At 41.3% G+C, this 25,502-nt stretch overlaps 2 protein-coding genes across 2 annotated transcripts in view; one reads left to right on the top strand and one right to left on the bottom strand.

Annotated features, from left to right (window-relative positions):
- The window catches only part of LOC121554626 (pro-neuregulin-3, membrane-bound isoform-like), a 402,909-nt gene that overhangs the window by 133,293 nt on the left and 244,114 nt on the right, over window positions 1-25,502 (bottom strand). The window lies entirely within an intron of this gene.
- On the top strand, window positions 341-25,382 carry LOC121581302 (ribosomal RNA processing protein 36 homolog). Its single transcript, XM_045223697.1, has 2 exons — window positions 341-386; window positions 24,610-25,382. Exons 1-2 carry the CDS (start codon window positions 341-343, stop codon window positions 25,095-25,097), a joined length of 534 nt encoding a protein of 177 aa, XP_045079632.1. The 3' UTR covers window positions 25,098-25,382.

The following is a 25,502-nucleotide window of genomic DNA, read 5'->3' as shown; positions in this document are numbered from 1 at the left end:
ATATTTCTTTGTGCAAATATAAAAATATTTGCTTGAAAATATTTCGACAAATTGATGGAAGCCTAGCTACTGATACAAAAAAATCTATGGAATTAAGAGGTTTTGGTGGGAAGTCAGGTTTCAAGTCAGGTTTCAGGTTTAAAAATATATAATAATCTTATTTGAAACGATACATTACAACATTTTAAAACCATATATGGCAAATGTATGTGTTTTGGTATTATATTGATAGAATAATAGCGTTTGGAAATAATCATTTGCATATACACAACGGCATAATTTAAAGACCATAAGTGGAGGATGATTAAATATGAGTTTCAGTTGTATGTCAGTGTCAACAATGTACCAGTGCTTCCTGATAATGTCCTTAAATGCCTTCACCAAAGGTGAGTATTGGGAGAAGCATGAGGGGGCACGTTCTGCTTTTTCTTTTACATTTGGTTGAAGGCTTTCCAACTCTGTTAGCCCTTCAAAATGATCATTGGCATGTTTGACCCAATTGTCTTTGTACCCCCTTTCCTTAAACCTTTGTGTGGTTCTGTTTCATTAGAACCACACATCAGAGCTACAGTGCATCAGAGCTACAGTGCCTTCAGAAAGTATTCACAATCCTTTACCTTTTCCACATTTTGTTGTGTTACAGACTGAATTTAAAATGAATTAAATTGAGATTATTTTTCCCTGTCCTACACAAAATACCCCAAAATGTCAAAGTGGAATTAGGTTTTTAGAAATGTTGACAAATTCATTCAAATGAAAAACTGAAATGTCATGAGGCAATACATTTTCAACCCCCATTGTTATGGAAGCCTAAATAAGCTCAGGAGTAAAGATTTGCTTAACAAGCCACATAATAAGTTGCATTTACTCACTCTACATGCAATAATAGTTTGTAAGATGATTTTTGAATGACTACCTCATCTCTGTACCCCACACATACAGTGAGGGAAAAAGTATTTGATCCCCTGCTGATTTTGTATGTTTGCCCACTGACAAAGAAATGATCTGTCTATAATTTTAATGGTAGGTTTATTTGAACAGTGAGAGACAGAAAAACGCATGTCAGAAATGTTATAAATTGATTTGCATTTTAATGAGGGAAATAAGTATTTGACCCCCCTCTCAATCAGAAAGATTTCTGGCTCCGAGGTGTCTTTTATACAGGTAACGAGCTGAGATTAGGAGCACACTCTTAAAGGGAGTGCTCCTAATCTCAGCTTGTTACCTGTATAAAAGACACCTGTCCACAGAAGCAATAAATCAATCAGATTCCAAACTCTCCACCATGGCCAAGACCAAAGACCTCTCCAAGGATGTCAGGGACAAGATTGTAGACCTACACAAGGCTGGAATGGGCTACAAGACCATCGCCAAGCAGCTTGGTGAGAAGGTGACAACAGTTGGTGCGATTATTCGCAAATGGAAGAAACACAAAATAACTGTCAATCTCCCTCGGCCTGGGGCTCCATGCAAGATCTCACCTCGTGGAGTTGCAATGATCATGAGAACGGAAAGGAATCAGCCCAGAACTACACGGGAGGATCAGGTAAATGATCTCAAGGCAGCTGGGACCATAGTCACCAAGAAAACAATTGGTAACAAACTACGCCGTCAAGGACTGAAATCCTGCAGCGCCCGCAAGGTCCCCCTGCTCAAGAAAGCACATATACAGGCCTGTCTGAAGTTTGCCAATGAACATCTGAATGATTCAGAGGAGAACTGGGTGAAAGTGTTGTGGTCAGATGAGACCAAAATCGAGCTCTTTGGCATCAATTCAACTCACCGTGTTTGGAGGAGGAGGAATGCTGCCTATGACCCCAAGAACACCATCCCCACCATCAAACATGGAGGTGGAAAGATTATGCTTTGGGGGTGTTTTTCTGCTAAGGGGACAGGACAACTTCACTGCATCAAAGGGACGATGGACGGGCCATGTACCGTCAAATCTTGGGTGAGAACCTCCTTCCCTCAGCCAGGGCATTGAAAATGGGTCGTGGATGGGTATTCCAGCATGACAATGACCCAAAACACACAGCCAAGGCAACAAAGGAGTGGCTCAAGAAGAAGCACATTAAGGTCCTGGAGTGGCCTAGCCAGTCTCCAGACCTTAATCCCATAGAAAATCTGTGGAGGAAGCTGAAGGTTCGAGTTGCCAAACGTCAGCCTCGAAACCTTAATGACTTGGAGAAGATCTGCAAAGAGGAGTGGGACAAAATCCCTCCTGAGATGTCTGCAAACCTGGTGGCCAACTACAAGAAACGTCTGATCTCTGTGATTGCCAACAAGGGTTTTGCCACCAAGTACTAAGTAATGTTTTGTAGAGGGGTCAAATACTTATTTCCCTCATTAAAATGCAAATCAATTTATAACATTTTTGACATGCATTTTTCAGGATTTTTTTGTTGTTATTCTGTCTCTCACTGTTCAAATAAACCTACCATTAAAATTATAGACTGAGCATGTCTTTGTCAGCGGTCAAACGTACAAAATCAGCAGGGGATCAAATAGTTTTTTCCCTCACTGTACAATCATCTGTAATGTCCCTCAGTCGAGCAGTGAATTTTAAACACAGATTCAACCAAAAAGACCACGGAGGTCTTCAAATGCCTCGGAAAGAAGGGCACCTATTGGTAGATGGGTAAAAATAAATAAAATAACAGACAGTGAATATCCCTTTGAGCATGGTAAAATTATTCATTCATGCCAAAAGTGTGCAAAGCTGTCATCAAGGCAAAGGGTGGCTACTTTGAAGAATCTAAAATATGAAATATATTTGATTTGTTTAACACTTTTTTGTTTTTGGTTACTACATGATTCCATATGTGTTATTTCATAGTCTTCACTATTATTCTACAATGGAGAAAATAGTAAAAATTAAGAAAAACCCTGGAATGAGTAGGCATGTCCAAACTTTTGACTGGTACTGTATGTAAATGATATATTTCTGTATTTAATTTTCAATACATTTGTAAATTTTTTTTTGAAAAAACATGTTTTCACTTGGTCATTATGTGGTGTTGTGTGTAGATGGGTGAGAAAACAAATATATTTAATCCATATTGAATTCAGTCTGTAACACAACAACATGTGGAATAAGTCGAGGGGTATGAATACTTTCTGCATTTGGGACACAAACATGGTCTTCCAAGGTTAGCATTAATTCACGCAAGAGCATTCGTCACAGCAGATAATCAAGGGTTCACACCCCACAATGATTAGTGTGAACAACTCGACATAATGAATACAATCCTGCATAGTCTTGCAAGGTCAGAGCTTACACATTCACCACAGAGAATAGTCAGGCGTGTGTTGTCTCACCTCGAGATGTGCACCAAAAATACTGACTGGCACTGATATGACATCTGCTCATTGTGCTCTTGAGGAGCGTGTATGTTCACATACCCGCCTGTCAGGAAGGAAGAACAGATATGAAATTGTTTCAGAGAGACTCCATTGATGCTTACTGTTTGTTGTAGTAGGGCATGGCAGTGGTATAATGGCTCTGATTCCTCTTATTTTTCTGCCAATACCTTTCATTTTCCCTCCAAACAGCAGCCCTCTCGGAGCCCAGAAGAATATCCCACTTTAAAAGAGGAATTCTGCCAACCTGTGCTGCTATTGCATTATTCTGTACACCTTTCTCATCCAAGGATTGGGTGGGAGGTGGTGGGAGGAGCAGAAACAGGGCATTTCTATCAAATCTTAATGACAGGGCAAGGTCACAGCCATATTTCACCAGCATTGGGATTATCAGTGAGTTGTGCAAAGCCTCCACCGTAGTCTGCCTTGCTTATATATTCAGAGAAAGGTGCCTCAGCAGCAACAGCAGCAACAGACAGGGAAGAATAACACTATCATTCAGGTAGAATGCATCGCACCACAAGGGCCCTTCGTTGCATGCTGTCAGACCCAGGGGCATGTTGCTCATTGAATCAGAACAGTAAGAGATGCATATCTTTTTTCTTATTTTTTTCCAAGGAGGGTTATTTAGACAGTAAAAAATAACTGGTGGGGATTGAACAAACCCTCGGGGTTGTAACATGTGTGCATATTGCTGGGAGTGTTACCACTAGGCTATGCAAGCACCACAGACATGCTTTTCTTTAATCTGTGTCGACGAAGAGGAGCTGGAGCTTCTATTGCCATGCAAAACCCACCAAGAGACCCAGTGAGCAAGTGACATTGATGACAAGAAACTGAAGCTAGAAACTGATCCTAGACCTGCTAAGAGGCATCACCTTTTTCTAGACTGACTCATCCCCTTTTACACCATCACTAGTTAGTGAGCGGAGCTATGGCTTATGTTCCATGATGATGCGGAACACTGTAGATGAGTGGACAGAGGGAGATTGACAGTTCTAAGTAGAGCTCTCAAGAAGAGTTTGCACTCTTTCGAACAAACAAGAAATCCCCGGTGTCTAAGCGTAGGGGAAATCTCCCTCAGCCCCGGATCAATCAAATTACATAAACCCTTGTCATTGCCTGTCATCCATCATTATATAATGACATACTACTCTTGGCAGGCCCTCTCCCTCTCTTTGGGACTCTCTCTCTGGGTATGATAATGCAGTGATACGCCTGCTGATGCAATGTGGAGTGCGAGACATGACTTAAAATGCAGGCCTTGACGCTATTGAATACAAAGATAGGGGCATTTATAATGAACCCTATGACTTAAGCCTTGGCTTTATGCCAAGGTTCCAATAACATTGTTTATGCCTACATTATTTTTTCGATGCACTGTGTCACATTGCTTTTTAATCCAAGTCAATTTTAGTCCCGTCTACCATAGTCAAGTTTCAGTTAAACTTTACTTGAACTGTCCGTCCTGAGGCCCACTTACAGTAATGTTGTCATTATAATGACAAAATAGGTGTTGAACACTTACAATGTCTTATAATAACTAACATGACAATTTCCTTGAAACAGTGCATCTTGTGTGTCATACAATACCTTTGAGATCTTGTAGCTTTTAGATTTCCATGTCTAGGAAGGTTTAAAGGACCCGCACAGTTAAAATCATGTTTTTCATCAAATTGGATGACACTTGGAAGAAACCAGATCAAAGTAGTATGACCAAAGTATGAAAAATGACTGTTGCTGTTACATTGATAAATTTTGATCATAAAGTTACTGGTCCCCTCCCCTGTATCAAGAACTTGAATTCAGGAGGTGGGATTATTTAGGGATCTTGTGACATCACGTAAAGCCCCTTTATTTTAATACACCAATGGTAACGTCTTTTAAATAAATAAATAAATTTAAATAAGTACCGCCTCGTACATATCATTGCAGAAGGCGTGTTTGCAGAGGGGTGTGGTTTACATAGCTATCTACATTCTAAAAATGCTGGGTTAAAAACAACCCAATTGGGTTATTTGGTAACCCAGCTCTGGGTAAATATTGGACAGAACACACGCTGGGTTATTTTGACCCAGCTAGTTGGGTTGTATGAATAACCCAACAAGTTGTGTTGTTGGGATTACCCAAACATGGGTTAATTTAACCATCAGTTAAATGTTTTACTCTCATGCTGTTTTGACCTAGCAGCTGGTTCTTTTTTAATGTAATCCAGAAAAACGCATGTCAAAAATGTTATAAATTGATTTGCATTTTAATGAGGGAAATAAGTATTTGACCCCTCCGCAAAACATGACTTAGTACTTGGTGGCAAAACCCTTCTTGGCAATCACAGAGGTCAGATGTTTCTTGTAGTTGGCCACCAGGTTTGCACACATCTCAGGAGGGATTTTGTCCCACACCTCTTTGCAGATCTTCTCCAAGTCATTAAGGTTTCGAACCTGACGTTTGGCAACTCGAACCTTCAGCTCCCTCCACAGATTTTCTATGGGATTAAGGTCTGGAGACTGGCTAGGCCACTCCAGGACCTTACTGTGCTTCTTCTTGAGCCACTCCTTTCTTGCCTTGGCCGTGTGTTTTGGGTCATTGTCATGCTGGAATACCCATCAACGACCCATTTTCAATGCCCTGGCTGAGGGAAGGAGGTTCTCACCCAAGATTTGACAGTACATGGCGCCGTTCATCGTCCCTTTGATGCGGTGAAGTTGTCCTGTCCCCTTAGCAGAAAAACACCCCCAAAGCATAATCTTTCCACCTCCATGTTTGATGGTGGGGATGGTGTTCTTGGGGTCATAGGCAGCATTCCTCCTCCTCCAAACACGGCGAGTTGAGTTGATGCCAAAGAGCTCGATTTTGGTCTCATCTGACCACAACACTTTCACCCAGTTCTCCTCTGAATCATTCAGATGTTCATTGGCAAACTTCAGACGGGCTTGTATATGTGCTTTCTTGAGCAGGGGGACCTTGCGGGCGCTGCAGGATTTCAGTCCTTCACGGCATAGTGTGTTACCAATTGTTTTCTTGGTGACTATGGTCACTGCTGCCTTGAAATCATTGACAAGATCCAACCGTGTAGTTCTGGGCTGATTCCTCACTGTTCTCATGATCATTGCAACTCCACGAGGTGAGATCTTGCATGGAGCCCCAGGCCGAGGGAGATTGGCAGTTCTTTTGTATTTCTTCCATTTGCGAATAATCGCACCAAACTGTTGTCACCTTCTCACCAAGCTGCTTGGCGATGGTCTTGTAGCCCATTCCAGCCTTGTGTAGGTCTACAATCTTGTCCCTGACATCCTTGGAGAGCTCTTTGGTCTTGGCCATGGTGGAGAGTTTGGAATCTGATTGATTGATTGCTTCTGTGGACAGGTGTCTTTTATACAGGTAACAAACTGAGATTAGGAGCACTCCTTTTAAGAGTGTGCTCCTAATCTCAGCTCATTACCTGTATAAAAGACACCTGGGAGCTAGAAATCTTTCTGATTGAGAGGGGGTCAAATACTTATTTCCCTCATTAAAATGCAAATCAATTTATAACATTTTTGACATGCGTTTTTCTGGACTGTTTTGTTGTTATTCTAAAAATAAATATGTTGAAAGCCTACCCAATCCTTTCCCCTGTTTGTGGTTATGAGGGAAAAGAAACAAGGAAAGGAAGCCATGAAATAGTAATGTGCATGCCCTGCCCACCTCATTCCATTATTCCCTGTTTTTGTGAAGTGTAAATTCGCTTGTCACATAATTGTTGCTCAATCTATTTATTTCAAAAGAAAAGCAATGCACATTTCAACTCGTGCTTGAACAAAGCACATTTTCCCATTGATTTTACAATCGCGCAAATGTCTGCTATGCCCTCTCAAATACATACCAGTCCCCTTCAAAATGTCAACAATGGCACCTGGTTTTAGATTTGGTTTTTTATGCACCAAGATAATATTTATACCACAACACAGATGAGAAAGCAATTGTTAAGTGGGTGTTCGTTTTTTTCCACAGTTTAAAAAAGTTGTATTAATTTGAAATGTTTACAATGTACCTCAGCCACAGTGGAAGCCCCTTCCGAAAAATGAACAACCAAATCTCGTAAATAGGGTGTTTGATCTTGCACACAACATAACATATTTGTGTGTTGGTAAATTCTAGAGCAGAGCGTTTAGATTATACAACAGGTGGGTATCATTTTCTTAAACATATTCTCCACCTAATGTTGAATATGCAAGAGGAAGTACAGAGATATCCTTGATGAAAACCTGCTCCAGAGCGCACAGGACCTCAGACCGGGGCAAAGGTTCACCTTCCAACAGGATAACGACCCTAAGCACACAGCCAAGACAATGCAGGAGTGGCTTCGGGACAAGTCTCTGAATGTCCTTGAGTGGCCCAGCCAGAGCCCGTACTTGAACCCGGTCAAAGATCTCGGAGAGACCTGAAAATAGCTGTGCAGCGACAATCCCCATCCAACCTGACAGCGCTTGAGAGGATCTACAGAGAAGAATGGCAGAAACTCCCCAAATACAGTCATACCCAAGAAGACTTGAGGCTGTAATCGCTGCCAAAGGTGCTTCAACAAAGTACTGAGTTAAGGGACTGAATACTTATGTATATGTGATATTGAAGTTTTTTTATTTTCAATACATTTGCAAAAATTTCTAAAAAACAGTTTTTGCTTTGTCATTATGGGGTATTGTGTGTAGGTTGGTGAGAGATAAAAAAATATATATAATCAATTTTAGTCAGGCTCTAACAAAACAAAATGTGGAAAAAGTCAAGGGATCTGAATACTGTCCGAATTCGATGTATATAAACATTACATTGCCAAAAGTATGTGGACATCCCTTCAAATTAATGGATTTTGATATTTCATCCACACCCGTTGCTGACAAGTGTATAAAATTGAGCACACAGCCATGCAATCTCCATACAATAAACATTGGCAGTAGAATGGCCCGTCCACTTTTCCAACAAGTCAGTTTATCAAATTTCTGCCCTGCTAGAGCTTCCCCAGTCAAATGTAAGTGCTGTTATTCTGAAGTGGAAACGTCTAGGAGCAACAATGGCTCAGCCGCGAAGTTGTAGGCCACACAAGGTCACAGAACGGGACAGGCGAGTGCTGAAGCGTGTAGTGCGTAACAATTGTCTGTCCTCAGTTGCAACACTCACTACCGAGTTCCAAGCTGCCTCTGGAAGCAACGTCAGCACAAGAACTGTTAGTCCGGAGCTTCATGAAATGGGTTTCCATGGCCGAGCAGCCACACACAAGCTTAAGATCTCCATGCGCATTGCCAAGCGTCGACTGGAGTGGTGTAAAGCTCGCCGCCATTGGACTCTGGAGCAGTGGAAAAGCGTTCTATGGAGTGATTAATCAAGCTTCACCATCTGGCAGTCCGACAGACAAATCTGGGTTTGGCGGATGCCAGGAGAACGCTATCTGCCCGAACGCAGAGTGCCAACTGTAAAGTTCGGTGGAGGAGGAATAATGGTCTGGGGCTGTTTTTCATGGTTCGGGTTAGGCCCCTTAGTTCCACTGAAGGGAAATCTTAACACTGCAGCATGACATTCTAGATGATTCTGTGCTTCCAACGTTGTGGCAATAGTTTGGGGAAGGCTCTTTCCTGTTTCAGCATGACAATGCCCCCGTGCACAAAGCGAGGTCCATACAGAAATGCTTTGTCGAGATCGGTGTGGAAGAACTTGACTGACCTGCACAGAGCCCTGACCTCAACCCCATCGAACACCTTTGGGATGAATTGGAACGCAGACTGCGCTGAATGGAAGCATTTACTTGAAAGCCTTCCCAGAAGAGTGGATGCTGTTATAGCAGCAAAGGAGTGACCAACTCCATATCCATGGCCATGATTTTGGAATGAGATAATCGACGAGCAGGTGTCCAGATACTTTTGGTCATGTAGTGTACATATCAGTACATACTGTAAACACAACAAGTAGGTGACATGGGGAGAGGTGTTGTGCAGTGGGATGTTGCTTTATATATTTTTTTGAAACCAGGTTTACTGTTCACTATATAAGATGGAAGGGAGTTTCATTCACTCATGGCTGTATAATTCTGTACATTTCCTTGAATTTTTTCTGGACCTGGGGACTGTGAAAGACCCCTGGTGGCATGTCTGGTGGGGTAAGTGTGTGTCAGTGCTGTGTATAAGTTGACTAGGCAAACAATTAGGAATTTCCAACACATTAATGTTTCTTATAAAAACAAGAAGTGACAACAAGTTCCACAACTCTTAGCCAAGAGAGACTGGCATGCATAGTATTACTATTAGCCCTCTGATTACAATGAAGAGCAAGACGTGTGGGGCTGTTCTGGGCCCGCTGCAGCGTAACTAGGTCTTTCTTTTTAGCACTTGACCATATGACTGGACAATAATCAAGATAATCAATATAGTAATCACATGCTAAGGTCAAACATTGACATTTTTGTAGCTTCAATGAGGCTTATAGAAGTGTATGAGTTTCCTAAAAGCTTATGTAAATCCTAACATGAACAGGAATGACATTTACTCTCATGGGTAGTAATAGTAATTTTTTAACGGTCCCTTAAGGCTTCCGCATGCTTCGGTTCGGCTGGCGCCTAGCTGAACTGAACGAGTGTGCTCGCATATCTTTGAATATCGCTTGAAAAGATCTTTGCTTGAATTACGAGAAAATAGAGGCAATAGTACTGTTTTTCCATCTTGAGAGGCCGTAGTCAGAATTAATCTAAGATAACTCAAGAAATCTGTCACGTTTTATCCTAGGAGATCTTAGTCACGCAATTTTACATCTAACTAGGATGTTTGGTGCAGTATTTCTTAAGTGAATGACAACAAATACTTAATTGAAGAATCCCTACTGTTGACCATTCACTGACTTTGGCTTCCGAACATCGGCTTGCCTCGAGAAAAAATGCAGTGTGCACGAACAGCTGAAAAAACCTGTCGATGGCCAAAACAAACAAAAACGGCACAAAATGTCATCATAATATAATCACAAACTGTTCCGAACTGTTTCGGATGGGAAGCATGCGGATGACTTTAGAGGAAAGTAAAGACCAGTAGTGGTGGCCCTCTGGGCAGAACGTTTTTTGCATACATATTCAAGGCCCTGTGTAGCTCAGTTGGTAGAGCATGGCATTTGCGACGCCAGGGTTGTGGGTTAGATTCCCACGGGGGGCCAATATGAAAAATGTATGCACTCACTAACTGTAAGTCGCTCTGGATAAGAGCGTCTGCTAAATTACTAAAAATGTAAAATGTATCTGCTTTTCACAATGCACAATCATATATGGATGTGGCTGTAAATACTCGTGATCCTCCAGCCAGTGTGCTTCAATAGGACAAAGTTGAAAGAGTCATTATGTACAATAATTTGAAATTATGGTGTCGTGCACAATGAAATACCTGGTTTGTATATAACAGTATATTCCACTCATTATCTAAATTTCATTAATACACAGTAAGCTGATGATTGTTGTCAAGTGGAGAGACAGTTGACAAGTCACATAGAAAAGGTGATCTTGTATAATGTTGCATCATTGCATGAGGTAGAAATGGCATATACATACTGTGCTACACTACACAAACACTATTTTACTGTAGCCTATTGCTTTACAATACCCATATGTATGAGGATTTGTTCTATTTATGTACTGTATAAGGATACTGAACCTGTAAGACATATTTCTCAACATGCTCACAACCTTACTTGGATTCAAATGATACAAAATGTGGTTTGCAGTAAACTTGAAAAAGTGGAGCATGTCAAGTTCTAGCCAAATACTAGATGGAAAAGTATTTTTACCTTCTACTATTCCTTCAATTCAGCACTTCAAAAAGATCTGTTTTGAAAATGATATCTTGTATTTTTTGCTATTGGATCTAAATATTAGTTAAAATGACTAAACATTATCTGATGAATTGGTGACTTAACAAAATGTTTTCATGGATTTAAAAATATATATATTTTGCATGAATGACTCAGGGGTGAAAGATGCTTTCAACTCCAATGAATGAACAATCAAAGGCATTACAAGTGTTATCAGTTTAGAATGTTGTACTTTGATCGGAAAAATGCACCAAAGTCACAGAAAAAAACTAATATAATGTCATAATTTCCTTTTTATCTTAATCTACTCTACCAATTAAATCTCATGGCTAGATGTCTATAACTCCAGTCATGGAGAAATAGGGTGAGCAGGCTTTTGTTCCTGCTCAACACTGACACATCCAATTCAGCAACTTATCATGCAATTAGACTGGACAAGACTAGTTGAAATTGGTGTGTTAGTGCTAGGCTGGAACAAAAGCCTGCACACCCTGTTGGAGACCGGTGTGCTACATCATCTGTCTAAATGTATAATGTAAACCTTCATGCTTCCGCTGCCTTTCAACTCCCAGTCATGTGGCATCGCAATTGAGCACCACTCATGGCCCGATTGCGACACTTTCCTACTCCTGAGACCCATAGCACACCGGCTATCAAACTCAGCCACAGTCAAACAGCGCCCAGGTTAACCGACCCAGCTCACTCACTACTGCGACATTACATCATTGTGAGATTAGTGCCTCATATAGGCTGTCATGGGTATTTCTCATAGGTAATACGGCTGCTCGCAAATCCTAATTACGTTCCCTGTCTTATTGCGTGGGGGAGAGATGGTGGCTGGCATAATTTCTCCCATATAGCATGGCCCACTGCAATCTTAGAAACAAGGGTTCGAAAAGGGTTCTTCGGCTGTCTCCATAGGAGAACCCTTTTTGGCTCCAGGAAGAACCCTTTTGGGTTCCACGTAGAACCCTTTTAGGTTCCACATAGAATCCTCTGTGGAAAGGGTCCTACATGGAACCCAAAAGGGTTCAATGTGGAACCAAAAGGGTTCTACCTGGAACAAAAAAAGGTTATTCAAAGATTTCTCCTATGGGGACAGCTGAAGTACCCTTTTAGGTTCTAGATAGCTCCTTTTTTTCTAAGAGTGTGGTTCCGCAGCGGCTCCGAGCCTGGCGAACACTTCCCTCTTTCAGGACGGATGAGTTGAGGAGCGATAGCCACATGGATTAGTGGAGCTGTCAAGGTCTGATGGCGTGGTGACAATTTAATCGCAGAACTGGTTCCTCGCAGAAAGAAGGGGGAAGAGAAGCGCAGAAGAAAAAAAAGTGAAGGTGTCTTCATTAATCAGTGGAGGACCATCCTCCTCAGTGAATTTCATAAAAATAAAAATAGTTAAACATTGAAAAAGTTGTCCTTTTTAGATAAAACTATACTAAATATATTCACGTCACCAAATAATTGATTATAACACACTGTTTTGCAATGAAGGTCTACAGTATCCTCAACAGCACTCTGTAGGGTAGCACCATGGTGTAGCCGGAGGACAGCTAGCTTCCGTCCTCCTCTTGGTACATTGACTTCAATACAAAACCTAGGAGGCGCTTGGTTCTCACCCCCTTCCATAGACTTACACAGTAATTACGACAACTTCCAGAGGACGTCCTCCAAGCTATCAGAGCTCTTGCAGCATGAACTGACATGTTGTCCACCCAATCAAAGGATCAGAGAATGAATCTAGTACGGAAAGCATAAGCTACAGCTAGCTAGCACTGCAGTGCATAAAATGGGGTGAATAGTTGACTCAAAGAGAGAGAAAGACAATAGTTAAACAATTTTCAGAAAAAGAATTTATTCACAAATGAAGGAGAGGCAAGAGAGAGAGATCTCTTTTTTTTCACTTTAGTTTTACTTACTTAGCTAGCAAATGCAGCTGGCTAGTTTAGTTACTCAAACACCCGGCTCAAACAGAGGGATGCTATATTAGCTAGCTTGCTATGACTATCCAACACAACACTGGAACTCTTCCAAGTCAAGGTAAGCTTTTGGTTTTATTAATTTATTGCCACCGGGGCTAACTGCTTACTGACTATACACTGTAACGTTACTGCGTGATTGTAGCGGGTTTACTAACGCATTAGTTCTATTAGCTATGTTGGCTAGGACGTTACTTTAGCTAATATGGGGACAACGATGTAGGCTGTGTGTATCGTTTATGATATGGTTTGGAAAGGTTTTTTAGACTGGTCACATACAGCTGATGTGTTGTTCATTGAAGTCCACCAACGAAGGGAAAAGGTGAGAGGAGGAGAGTGCATAGAGGCTAGAATGAATACAACGTGGCTGCTACATATGAAAGTGAGCTGTGTTTATGCGTGATCAGGAGTGTATTCATTCCGCCTGATTCTGTTGAAAAACTTTTCTTAAACGGAAGCAAACAAAACGTGGATAAAAATACCTGAATTTGTCCAATAGAAACTCTTGTTTGCAACTGTTGGACTAATGATTACACCCTAGATAAGCTAGATGCAGGCAAGAGTGTGCAAGGCGGTATTGAATGTGTCACTGTCTGTCTATGTGTCACTGTCATCAAAAAACTTCCTCCCTCATCATAAACGGCACTGACCGCCACTGTCATTAATATAATTCATTTTGTCATATCAGATCCTGTTAAAACTGCTGTCAAGGGCTCCTGGATCCCTCTGTGTGAGTTTGTGTGTGTGTGTGTGTGTGTGTATTGGCCAACAGAATCGTATACCCATTTGTCTCTGCACAGTAGATTTCAGTGTGTTCATTGGAATAGCATCATAGTGCTCACCCCAAAAACATAAGATCAAAATGAATTGACAGTGTGCTGTATTGAAAGCACAATCCCATACAGCACTGCTGTTTCCTGTAGGTATCAGTATATTCAGTTAGAATTCCTCATGAATTCAATGAGAAGATAGAAATATATAGAAATAGACAGATGTGATTATTAAGAATGTTCCGTTATGGTGCCCTAATACACTTTGTCATCATTGCTCATGAATCAATCGAATATGCATATTTTCAATCTATTATTTAAGCTGAGACTTATTCATTTAAATTATGTTGGTTTTATTTTCATGATCTGCAATTTATCACATATAAAAGCAGACATTATTGTATAACAGAATAGAGACATGTTTCAAAATCAAAGAGTGCATTGCTCCATGAAAGGCGAGTTACGTAAAACAGCAAGCACCGTTTTAATGTTGAATACTGAGACTTTTGTTAGCATGTCGTGGCATGCTTGTGTGTATGTGTATATGTGTGTGCGTGCGCGTTCGTGTTTTCTGTTGTTGGTCTGACAGCCTAATGAGAAGAGAGAGGTTACCATAGCAATGGTAAGGAAAGAGCTACCTTAAGCTGCTCTGTGTCTTGAGGATTTCACACATAAACCGAGAACCGTAAACCCATGGTCCCATGTAGCTTAGTTGGTAGAGCATGGCGCCAGGGTTGTGGGTTTGATTCCCATGGGGGACCAGTACAAAAAAGTATTAAAATGTATGCACTCACAACTGTAAGTCACTCTGGATAAGAGCGTCTGCTAAATGACTAAAAAGTCAAATCTAAATGTAAACTCCTCATATTTAACACAACGAAAGCAAGCCATTAGAGTGAGCCAGACAACCTAGGAGGCAGAGGGAGAGATCTCTTGCAAGATTATTTTGCATGCAATCCCAATGAATGTCTGTCGCGTCAACGTAATACCTTCCCCCAACCACCTGACTGGTCAATTATTCAATTGTTGTCAGTTATTACGAGCACACCAGACATTATAGTGACGTCTTTAGACATTCTCAAATCCTTAATATGGTAATCACAACACACTGACTCCCTTCCTGTTCTCTACGGTGTCCATATTAGGACAGGCTCAACCTCACAAGGAGTAGTGTCATTGTGAGACTGACACAACTACTTGTAAGGCTGAGACTGTCCTAATATGGACATCATAGTTGACAGCTGTACAATACAAGATAACCCTTTGGTGATATAATTTCTAATACAGTATGTGTATCGACCAATATCGGCACCTTCTCATCTAAAGCCAGCGTAGGACGGCATAAAGTTACAATGGGTTCTTTTCATCTACCTGTTCCGTCAAACTCATTATGTGGGTGTCAGGGAACGAGATCAGTTATCAAATTATGCCTCTGAACTAGGGCTGTGGGGGTCATAACATTTTGTCAGCTGGTTATTGTCATTCAAAAGAATGCCGGTCTCACAGTAACTGACCATTAACATAAACACGTTTAGCTTCTCCAGGCCTCCACGCATACAAGCCGCATACAAGCGCTGATACGCGCCTTTGGAACATCTACATTTAAAAAAGTTGAATAAATAAACTGAATATACACCATCACAATAAATCCATTATTTATTTTAGGCAGGTCTAAAGAAACATTATGATATGAAGAAAATGTATTTCAGAAGAACAAAACATGAGTTGGATTATTGTATGTTATCTGGCTATGCGTCATGCCATAGGCTGTAGACTTCCCGTGCCATTATTTTATATTATACAGTGAGGGAAAAAAGTATTTGATCCCCTGCTGCTTTTGTACGTTTGCCCACTGACAAAGACATGATCAGTCTATAATTTTAATGGTAGGTTAATTTGAACAGTGAAAGACAGAATAACAACAAAAAAATCCTGAAAAACTCATGTCAAAAATGTTATAAATTGATTTGCATTTTAATGAGGGAAATAAGTATTTGACCCCTCTGCAAAACATGACTTAGTACTTGGTGGCAAAACCCTTGTTGGCAATCACAGAGGTCAGACGTTTCTTGTAGTTGGCCACCAGGTTTGCACACATCTCAGGAGGGATTTTGTCCCACTCCTCTTTGCAGATCTTCTCCAAGTCATTAAGGTTTCGAGCCTGACGTTTGGCAACTCGAACCTTCAGCTCCCTCTACAGATTGTCTATGGGATTAAGGTCTGGAGACTGGCTAGGCCACTCCAGGACCTTCATGTTGCCTTGGCCGTGTGTTTTGGGTCATTGTCATGCTGGAATACCCATCCACGACCCATTTCCCATTTTCAATGCCCTGGCTGAGGGAAGGAGGTTCTCACCCAAGATTTGACAGTACATCGTCCCTTTGATGCTGTGAAGTTGTCCTGTCCCCTTAGCAGAAAAACACCCCCAAAGCATAATGTTTCCACCTCCATGTTTGACGGTGGGGATGGTGTTCTTGGGGTCATAGGCAGCATTCCTCCTCCTCCAAACACGGCGAGTTGAGTTGATGACAAAGAGCTCGATTTTGGTCTCATCTGACCACAACAATTTCACCCAGTTCTCCTCTGAATCATTCAGATGTTCATTGGCAATCTTCAGACGGGCCTGTATATGTGCTTTCTTGAGCAGGGGGACCTTGCGGGCGCTGCAGGATTTCAGTCCTTCACGGTATAGTGTTTTACCAATTGTTTTCTTGGTGACTATGCCTTGAGATCATTGACAAGATCCTCCCGTGTAGTTCTGGGCTGATTCCTCACCGTTCTCATGATTATTGCAACTCCACGAGGTGAGATCTTGCATGGAGCCCCAGGCCGAGGGAGATTGACAGTTATTTTGTGTTTCTTCCATTTGCAAATAATCGCACCGACTGTTGTCACCTTCTCACCAAGCTGCTTGGCGATGGTCTTGTAGCCCATTCCAGCCTTGTGTAGGTCTACAATCTTGTCCGTGACATCCTTGGAGAGCTCTTTGGTCTTGGCCATGGTGGAGAGTTTGGAATCTGATTGATTGATTGCTTCTGTGGATAGGTGCTTTTATACAGGTAACAAGCTGAGATTAGGAGCACTCCCTTTAAGAGTGTGCTCCTAATCTCAGCTCGTTACCTCTATAAAAGACACTGGGGAGCCAGAAATCTTTCTGATTGAGAGGGGGTCAAATACTTACAGTGGGGGAAAAAAGTATTTAGTCAGCCACCAATTGTGCATGTTCTCCCACTTAAAAAGATGAGAGAGGCCTGTAATTTTCATCATAGGTACACGTCAACTATGACAGACAAATTGAGAAAGAAAATTCCAGAAAATCACATTGTAGGATTTTTAATGAATTTATTTGCAAATTATGGTGGAAAATAAGTATTTGGTCACCTACAAACAAGCAAGATTTCTGGCTCTCACAGACCTGTAACTTCTTCTTTAAGAGGCTCCTCTGTCCTCCACTCGTTACTTGTATTAATGCCACCTGTTTGAACTTGTTATCAGTATAAAAGACACCTGTCCACAACTTCAAACAGTCACACTCCAAACTCCACTATGCCCAAGACCAAAGAGCTGTCAAAGGACACCAGAAACAAAATTGTAGACCTGCACCAGGCTGGGAAGACTGAATCTGCAATAGGTAGGCAGCTTGGTTTGAAGAAATCAACTTCAAAATAATCACAAGAATGGTGAGCAAAAATCCCAGAACCACACGGGGGGACCTAGTGAATGACCTGCAGAGAGCTGGGACCAAAGTAACAAAGCCTACCATCAGTAACACACTACGCCGCCAGGGACTCAAATACTGCAGTGCCAGACGTGTCCCCCTGCTTAAGCCAGTACATGTCCAGGCCTGTCTGAAGTTTGCTAGAGTGCATTTGGTTGATCCAGAAGAGGATTGGGAGAATGTCATATAGTCAGATGAAACCAAAATAGAACTTTTTAGTAAAAACTCAACTCGTTGTGTTTGGAGGACAAAGAATGCTGAGTTGCATCCAAAGAACACCATACCTACTGTGAAGCATGGGGGTAGAAACATCATGCTTTGGGGCTGTTTTTCTGCAAAGGGACCAGGACGACTGATCCGTGTAAAGGAAAGAATGAATGGGGCCATGTATCGTGAGATTTTGAGTGAAAACCTCCTTCCATCAGCAAGGGCATTGAAGATGAAACGTGGCTGGGTCTTTCAGCATGACAATGATCCCAAACACACCGCCCGGCAACGAAGGAGTGGCTTCGTAAGAAGCATTTCTAAGGTCCTGGAGTGGCCTAGCCAGTCTCCAGATCTCAACCCCCATAGAAAATCTTTGGAGGGAGTTGAAAGTCCGTGTTGCCCAGTGACAGCCCCCAAAACATCATTGCTCTAGAGGAGATCTGCATGGAGGAATGGGCCAAAATACCAGCAACAGTGTGTGAAAACCTTGTGAAGACTTACAGAAAACGTTTGACCTGTGTCATTGCCAACAAAGGGTATATAACAAAGTATTGAGAAACTTTTGTTATTGACCAAATACTTATTTTCCACCATAACTTGCAAATAAATTCATTAAAAATCCTACAATGTGATTTTCTGGATATTTTTTTCTCATTTTGTCTGTCATAGCTGACGTGTACCTATGATGAAAATTACAGGCCTCTCTCATCTTTTTAAGTGGGAGAACTTGCACAATTGGTGGCAGACTAAATACTTTTTTCCCCCACTGTATTTCCCTCATTAAAATGCAAATCAATTCAGAACATTTTTGACATGCGTTTTTCTGGATTGTTTTGTTGTTATTCTGTCTCTCACTGTTCAAATAAACCTACCATTAAAATTATAGACTGATCATTTCTTTGTCAGTGGGCAAACGTACAAAATCAGCAGGGGATCAAATACTTTTTTCCCTCACTGTATGATTTTATAGTAAGAAGAATATAATTGAATTTAGCTGAATAAAATAGAAAGGATATTTTTCCCATTCTAGAGCGAGTGCGCAAATGAAGTGGCTATGTTGAGCGTAAAAGTGATTATTTGAAACAGGTCCTATACGCTAATTTAGAGCTATTTGGCAAATTTAGTTGTGAATGATACAATCCATAGAATGCCTTAGAAATCAAAATATATATGGGCTGTGACTTTAGGCTATTGATGATTTGAGAAAGTTGCAAAAAAAGCTTACGCTCTGTTCCTTGCCTCAGGCTACACATGCTGTTGTCTCATCAAGTGATCATATTTTCACCCATCAGACTCTTCTCAATTTAATCTTGTCTTTACTAATATGTAAAATAAAAAAATACATGTAATCTGTATACACTCGAATAGCGAATGGAGGCCACATTCCTGCCGGTTAGTTTCACTTATGTTGGGTAGGCTACTCCGTTTATTTTGCCTGGCAACAGGTGATATTCCGCCCAAACTCTGTATGCCATGGGCTCTCCAACCCTGTTCCTGCAGCTACCCAGTGCTTCATTTGGGAAACCAAGTGAAATCTGTTTGGGAACATCTATAGTAATGTTCACATATTTCATTAAACTGTTGACAGCCCATCTCTCTGTGCACTGGAGAAAGGAATGAAGGAGAGAGGGGAGGTGATGGAAACGCACAGTGGTGAGATATTCTGTAGCTAAAGGTAATGTGTCAGCATATGAATTATGAAAATATAAAAAATGCCCTATTACTAGGCTATTCAAAACCATATACAAATTCACTATAATTGTAGGCTAACTCTGAATTTGTTTAATTTAGGCTAGACCAGTTATTTATCAAAGATATCGTAAATCAGTATTTTTTTTCAGTTTTTCTGTCATGTGTAATATGCGGTAGGCTATGTATTGTATAATGGCACAATCATTATTTTAATACAGCATATTTTTTCGGGCTTGGCCTCATATATAGGTGATTAATTATCACCTTAGAAAGCACTGTCCATTTTGTTGTGTTAGGCTTTGAAACAACATCCACAATAACCATGTTTTCCAAAAAATAAAGTATTGCCTTTCATCTAACCCCACACGGGGTCGGAGAAAACAAGAGAAAAGGTCGATATTGGCATCTTATTGGACTTATATTTGATTCAATCCGTATATGGTCATCAGAGATGCTTGGATGCGGCCAAACTGTGATTGGTGGAAGACATATCCAGTGATAGGCACCGGCACGTTTCACCATCATCTTCCCAACCTCTTTACTTTTATTTCCAACAGCAGGAATTCACAACGATAATAGTACAACAGTGGAGCTCCGGTACGCGAGCAAGCCGCTATTATACCACCACGGTCCAGTGTATTTAGAACCAAAATATGATATTTTTCTCATTTACTATCCAGTTCTTCAGAGAAACAACCATTCAATAGAAGCTCTTGAGAGAAACCTGTAATCATTGCTTCAGAACACTGGCACTTGCGTGGGCTAGTGGGCTAGTCCTCGGGTTAAGTACCCCCTGTCCTTCCTCTATACCACGTATCCCTTAGTTTAATTATACCCATGAGTGTGGTTGGAGAGATGGTCTGTCACAAAAGTGGAATGTTTCGTGCAACCGCACCAGTCATCATGGTGGAACTCGGGGCACAGCTCCAGTCTATCCCTCATCAATTACGTTAACTAGGTTCAGCTGTGAAACTAGCAGGTTCTGTATTGTTGTAGCTGAATAGAAGAGACCCAGTATGCAAATTACGTTGAAAATCATCTAAAATACGTACTTTCCAGACGTTGATGTTAGATTAATTTTAGGTTCTGAATGAAAGGTAAAAATGTGTCTTTTCTGGACGTTTAAAAGGTGTCTTTTCCAAACGTTGACAATGTGTTTTTTTCCAGACATTGAAAATATGTATTTTCCGGAAGTTGAAATCAGGTTCATTTTCAGTTCTGAATGAAAGTTTAAACATAATGTTTGAACATAAAACTGGCAACGATGATGTTCAAAGTCATCCAGCCTATAGAATAAACCAACAGACCACTTCAACTACAATCACATTCTCAGTAACGGTTACAGATTTTTTTTTCTTGCTATGATTGTGATATGTTGTTGTTTATATACCATAGTTGAATGATAAGGATAAGAGCATCTGCTGAATGGCCAAAATGTAAAACAAACACTTGCGAAGCATGCTGGGTATTATTCGAATGAGCTCCGCCCCCAAACAAGTATGGTCCAGACCAGACCAAATCTGAATGAATCATAGATGTCTAGGCTATGTTTCACAAGTTTGAACAGCACAGTACAGCACGGCACAGTTCAGTACAATAGAGTACAATACAGTACAGTTTAGTTCAGCATTAGAGTAAAGGAGGGTACAATACAGTACATTATACTGTGGTCCTCTGTAGCTCAGCTGGTAGAGCAAGGCGCTTGTAACGCCAAGGTAGTGGGTTCGATCCCCGGGACCACCCATACACAAAAATGTATGCACGCATGACTGTAAGTCGCTTTGGATAAAAGCGTCTGCTAAATGGCATATTATTTAATTTTTATTTTATACTGTACTATACTAATCTATACTTTATTGTACGGTAATGTACTGTACTCTGCTGTGCTCTACTGCACTGTATTGTGCTGTCCAAACTTGTGAATCATAGACGTCTAAGTTTGGGCCAAATCAAGGCCGGACCGGACAAAATCTGAACCAATTATAGACAAAAATCTACGTCTGTGGACCGGACTGCACCCAAAAAAGAAGATGGCCGGTCCGGACAGGACCAAAACAAGATGTCCAAAAGACCGGTCCGTGCTTAGTGGAGAAGAGAAGCGAAGAGGAGAGCAGAGAATAGGGGGGGAACGTACCTCAATCCAGGGATGGAATAGGTCGCTGTACTCCTAATTATCCCGAAATTTTGAATGGTGAATCAAGACGATTGGAATTCTGCTACTTTTTATTTAAATGGCTGTTTTCGCCAGCATGCTATGCTAGCTAATGCTACAGCAGCCCATTGGATTCCATGAAAATGTGATGCCTAGCATTGGGGTGAGTAGCCACCGGAAGTGTTGTCGAATCCAATGGGTTGCTTTAGAATTAGCAAGCCTAGCATGCTGACAAAAATGGCAGTTTAACCCTCTAATGCACATCATTGCCCTTAGGCAACAGAAAACCCTTTTGCCCCCATATAATTATACTTATTTTTTTTTATTCTACACATGACAATATGCAATGACATGTAACAATCCTGTAAACAATCCAATGAGGTACAGAAGTTGGTATGATGTATCAATTGGGGTAGGGACCAGTGGCGGCTCCTGAAAAAATTCTCAGGAGGGGCAATTTTTCTGATGATTTAGGTGACCTACACACGTGCACGAGTCCGTGCACGCGATTCCAGATATCTTTACCTCTGAATAAACTGCCTTTATTATACCATATCCACCCTGTCCAAAGTCTCTACTTGGTCTCAGTTCTCCAGTAAACTTGTGATTATCAACAGTACACAACGGTAACAAACAATTGGGGGAACTCACGGGGCAGATAGTAACCACTTAAAAGGAAGCGATTCCCAAACCTTCCATAACAAAGCCATCACCTACAGAGAGATGAACTTGGAGAAGAGTCCCCTAAAGTAAGCTTGTCCTGGGCCTCTGTTCACAAACACAAACAGACCCCACACAGCCCCCAGGACAACAACAACAACAACAACAACAACACAATTAGACCCAACCAAATCATGAGAAAACAAAAAGAGAATTACTTGACACATTGGAAAGAACAAACAAAAAAACAGAGCAAACTAGAATGCTATTTGGCCCTAAACAGAGAGTACACAGTGGCAGAATACCTGACCACTGTGACTGACCCAAACTTAATGAAAGCTTTGACTATGTACAGACTCAGTGACCATAGCCTTGCTATTGAGAAAGGCCGCCGTAGGCAGACCTGGCTCTCAAGAGAAGACAGGCTATGTGCACACTGCCCACAAAATGAGGTGGAAACTGAGCTGCACTTCCTAACCTCCTGCCAAATGTATGACCATATTAGAGACACATATTTCCCTCAGATTACAGCGATCCACAAAGAATTCGAAAACAAACCCAATTTTGATAAACTCCCTTATCTACTGGGTGAAAAACCACAGTGTGCCATCACAGCTGCAAGATTTGTGACCTGTTGCCACAAGAAAAGGGCAACCAGTGAAGAACAAACACCATTGTAAATACAACCCATATTTATGTTTATTTATTTTCCCATTTGTACTTTAACTATTTGCACATTGTAACAACACTGTATATATACATAATATGACATTTGAAATGTCTTTATTCTTTTGAAACTTCTGAGTGTAATGTTTACTGTTAATATTTATTGTTTATTTCACTTTTGTTTACTATCTACTTCCCTTGCTTTGGCAATGTTAACACACGTTTCCCATGCCAATAAAGCCCTTAAATTGAATTGAATTGATAGTAAGGTCGCAATGACACAGAAAGCAGTTCAATGTCGGGGTACAGAGTCGCTCTCTTACCAGGATCGCGGTCCGCTCTGACCAGGGTGAAGGTGGCCGGCTCCACTTCTCTGTCCGGGACTCATCGAGCCAAGTCTCCCAGCTGTATTGGGATTCAGCTGCCAGCAGCGTTTTCATTATTTAGTCCGTTCGTAGCGGGTATGTACCACGATCAACAAGATCAGTCCAAAACCAACCACTGGAAATCCATGGTTGGCAGAATGTTTGTAAACTAAGTCTACAAATTAAAAACATAAAATAACGCCGCACTGCAGGTCGCAACAGAGACGCTTCTAGCCGCCATTGTCTTAGTTACGTTCAACGTTACGTCACGTATGACGAAAGCGCGTAAGTGCAAGCCCACAGACACCCATAGAGAATGTATTGAAAGCTTTGAAATGTGAAAAAAATAGATTTTACATGACAGGCTATGAGAGACTTCTGGGCGATTTTCAACTTGACTGAAATCGCCCCAAAAACGGGCGGGGCCATTTGAAGCACGACTTTAGCCTGATTTGACATTTAGTGGCTGGCAGATCAGACGTGAACACTGATAACTGCTGTTGCCGTGATATAATTGATTAGAAAAAAAATCCCTTCCTTTTCCCGTTTGGCAGTGCGTCGCCCATATCGCCCTATTGAACAAGCCGTCCCTGGTAGGGACCTTCTTTCAGGAAGCAGCGCGATGTGAGTGCATGGTGTGAGTGAAAGATAAGATACATTTAATTATTTTGCATGTTTAAATAAAAAATATGTACTTGTGTAGGAATCTCTAAAGAAGCATATTTGATAGGTTTTGAAGATATTTAGTTTCTATACATATTTTTTAAAATATAGTTTTATTTTTGTTGCCTTAGGGCAGCGTTGTGCAGTTAGGTTACTTGTCAGGGCAATATCATGGACCCCAGAAGCTGTATTTTCTTATGAAAAGAGTGCTTGTTTCTACTATATTTGACTTAATAAATGTTCTGAAAATATCTGATTTTCCTTGGTGTTTTAGTACCCTTATGGAACAGCATTGCCCTGAGGCAACAAAAGAAGCATCTGGGTGTGGGGGGTAGAAGTTACATATTTATTATTGCTACATTATCAGAAAACTTAAATCTTCCAAATATTGTTTTTGAAAAAAAAATATGTGTGCAGTAGAGGGTTAACTAAAAACTAGCAACTTCTGACTATTTCTGGTCTAGCGATCGATGACAACGGAGTACGCTGCCCAGCCTTACGTAACAGTACACAACTCAGACATAAACCCAGGTGGATAACATCTTGGGCTGGTTGCTATTAGCCAAGAGGCCAGCCCCTTTTCTCAGACAAGTAGTTCCTGTCAAGAAAACAGTGTCAAGAGACCCTCGATTTGACGATCTGTCTGGTGAATACAAACCGGAGATCTTTGAGAAAACCTACAGATTCATCAACGACATCAAACAGCGCGAGAGAGATGTAGTGCAGAAGAAGCTCAAGAAACCATTAATGAGCAACCAGAAGAAGGAGAAACTTCAGTTCCTGTTGAAAAGGATGGAGAACCAGGAGCGGGCCCGGAAGAGCCGGGAACAGCAGTGTGAGAAGGAGCTAGAGTTCAAGAGGAAACAGAGAGAGATGGCGGGCCAGGGACTGAAGCCTTTCTTCCTCAAGAAATCCGGCAAGAAGAAGCTGGAGCTGGCGGAGAAGTACAGCGAACTGAAGAAGAGCGGCAAGCTGGAAAACTTCCTCAGCAAGAAGAGGAAGAGGAATGCTGGCAAAGACCGTAGGAAGCTGCCTTTCCAGCAGAAGTGACCGTCCTGATTGGGACATTTTGGCTTCAAAAACTGGCCCAGGAACAGTCTTGCTGTTTTGTTTGTCCTGATGATGATGGGACATTTTGGCCGCAGAAACTGGCCCAGGAAAAGTATTGCGGTTTTATTTGTCCTGATGATGATGATGCGACATTTTGGCCTCAGAAGCTGTCCCAGGAACAGTTTACACAGCTTTGTTTTTTACTAAGGGTCAATCAACCAAGGGCCACTCTTCTAACTTGAGATGCATGTGAGTAACTTGAACTTTGGTCTGAAATCCCCTTAACAATGTAATGTAAATACATTTTAAAATGTAAATAAAGTATGATTTATGTGAGAGTCCAAGATGCAGTATGAAAAATGTATGCACCCACTAACTGTAAGTCGCTCTGGATAAGAGCGTCTG

Source organism: Coregonus clupeaformis, chromosome 1, assembly GCF_020615455.1.
Source record: "Coregonus clupeaformis isolate EN_2021a chromosome 1, ASM2061545v1, whole genome shotgun sequence".
NCBI lineage: Eukaryota > Metazoa > Chordata > Actinopteri > Salmoniformes > Salmonidae > Coregonus > Coregonus clupeaformis.
This window is presented reverse-complemented; position numbering and strand designations above follow the sequence as displayed.

Excerpts from the sequence above, each read along its gene's own strand:
- LOC121581302 (XM_045223697.1), top strand. The coding sequence starts at position 341 with ATGTACCAGTGCTTCCTGATAATGTCCTTAAATGCCTTCACCAAAG. Across the intron at positions 387-24,609 it reads CTTAAATGCCTTCACCAAAG|CCAAGAGGCCAGCCCCTTTT; the intron begins GTGAGTATTGGG and ends GGTTGCTATTAG.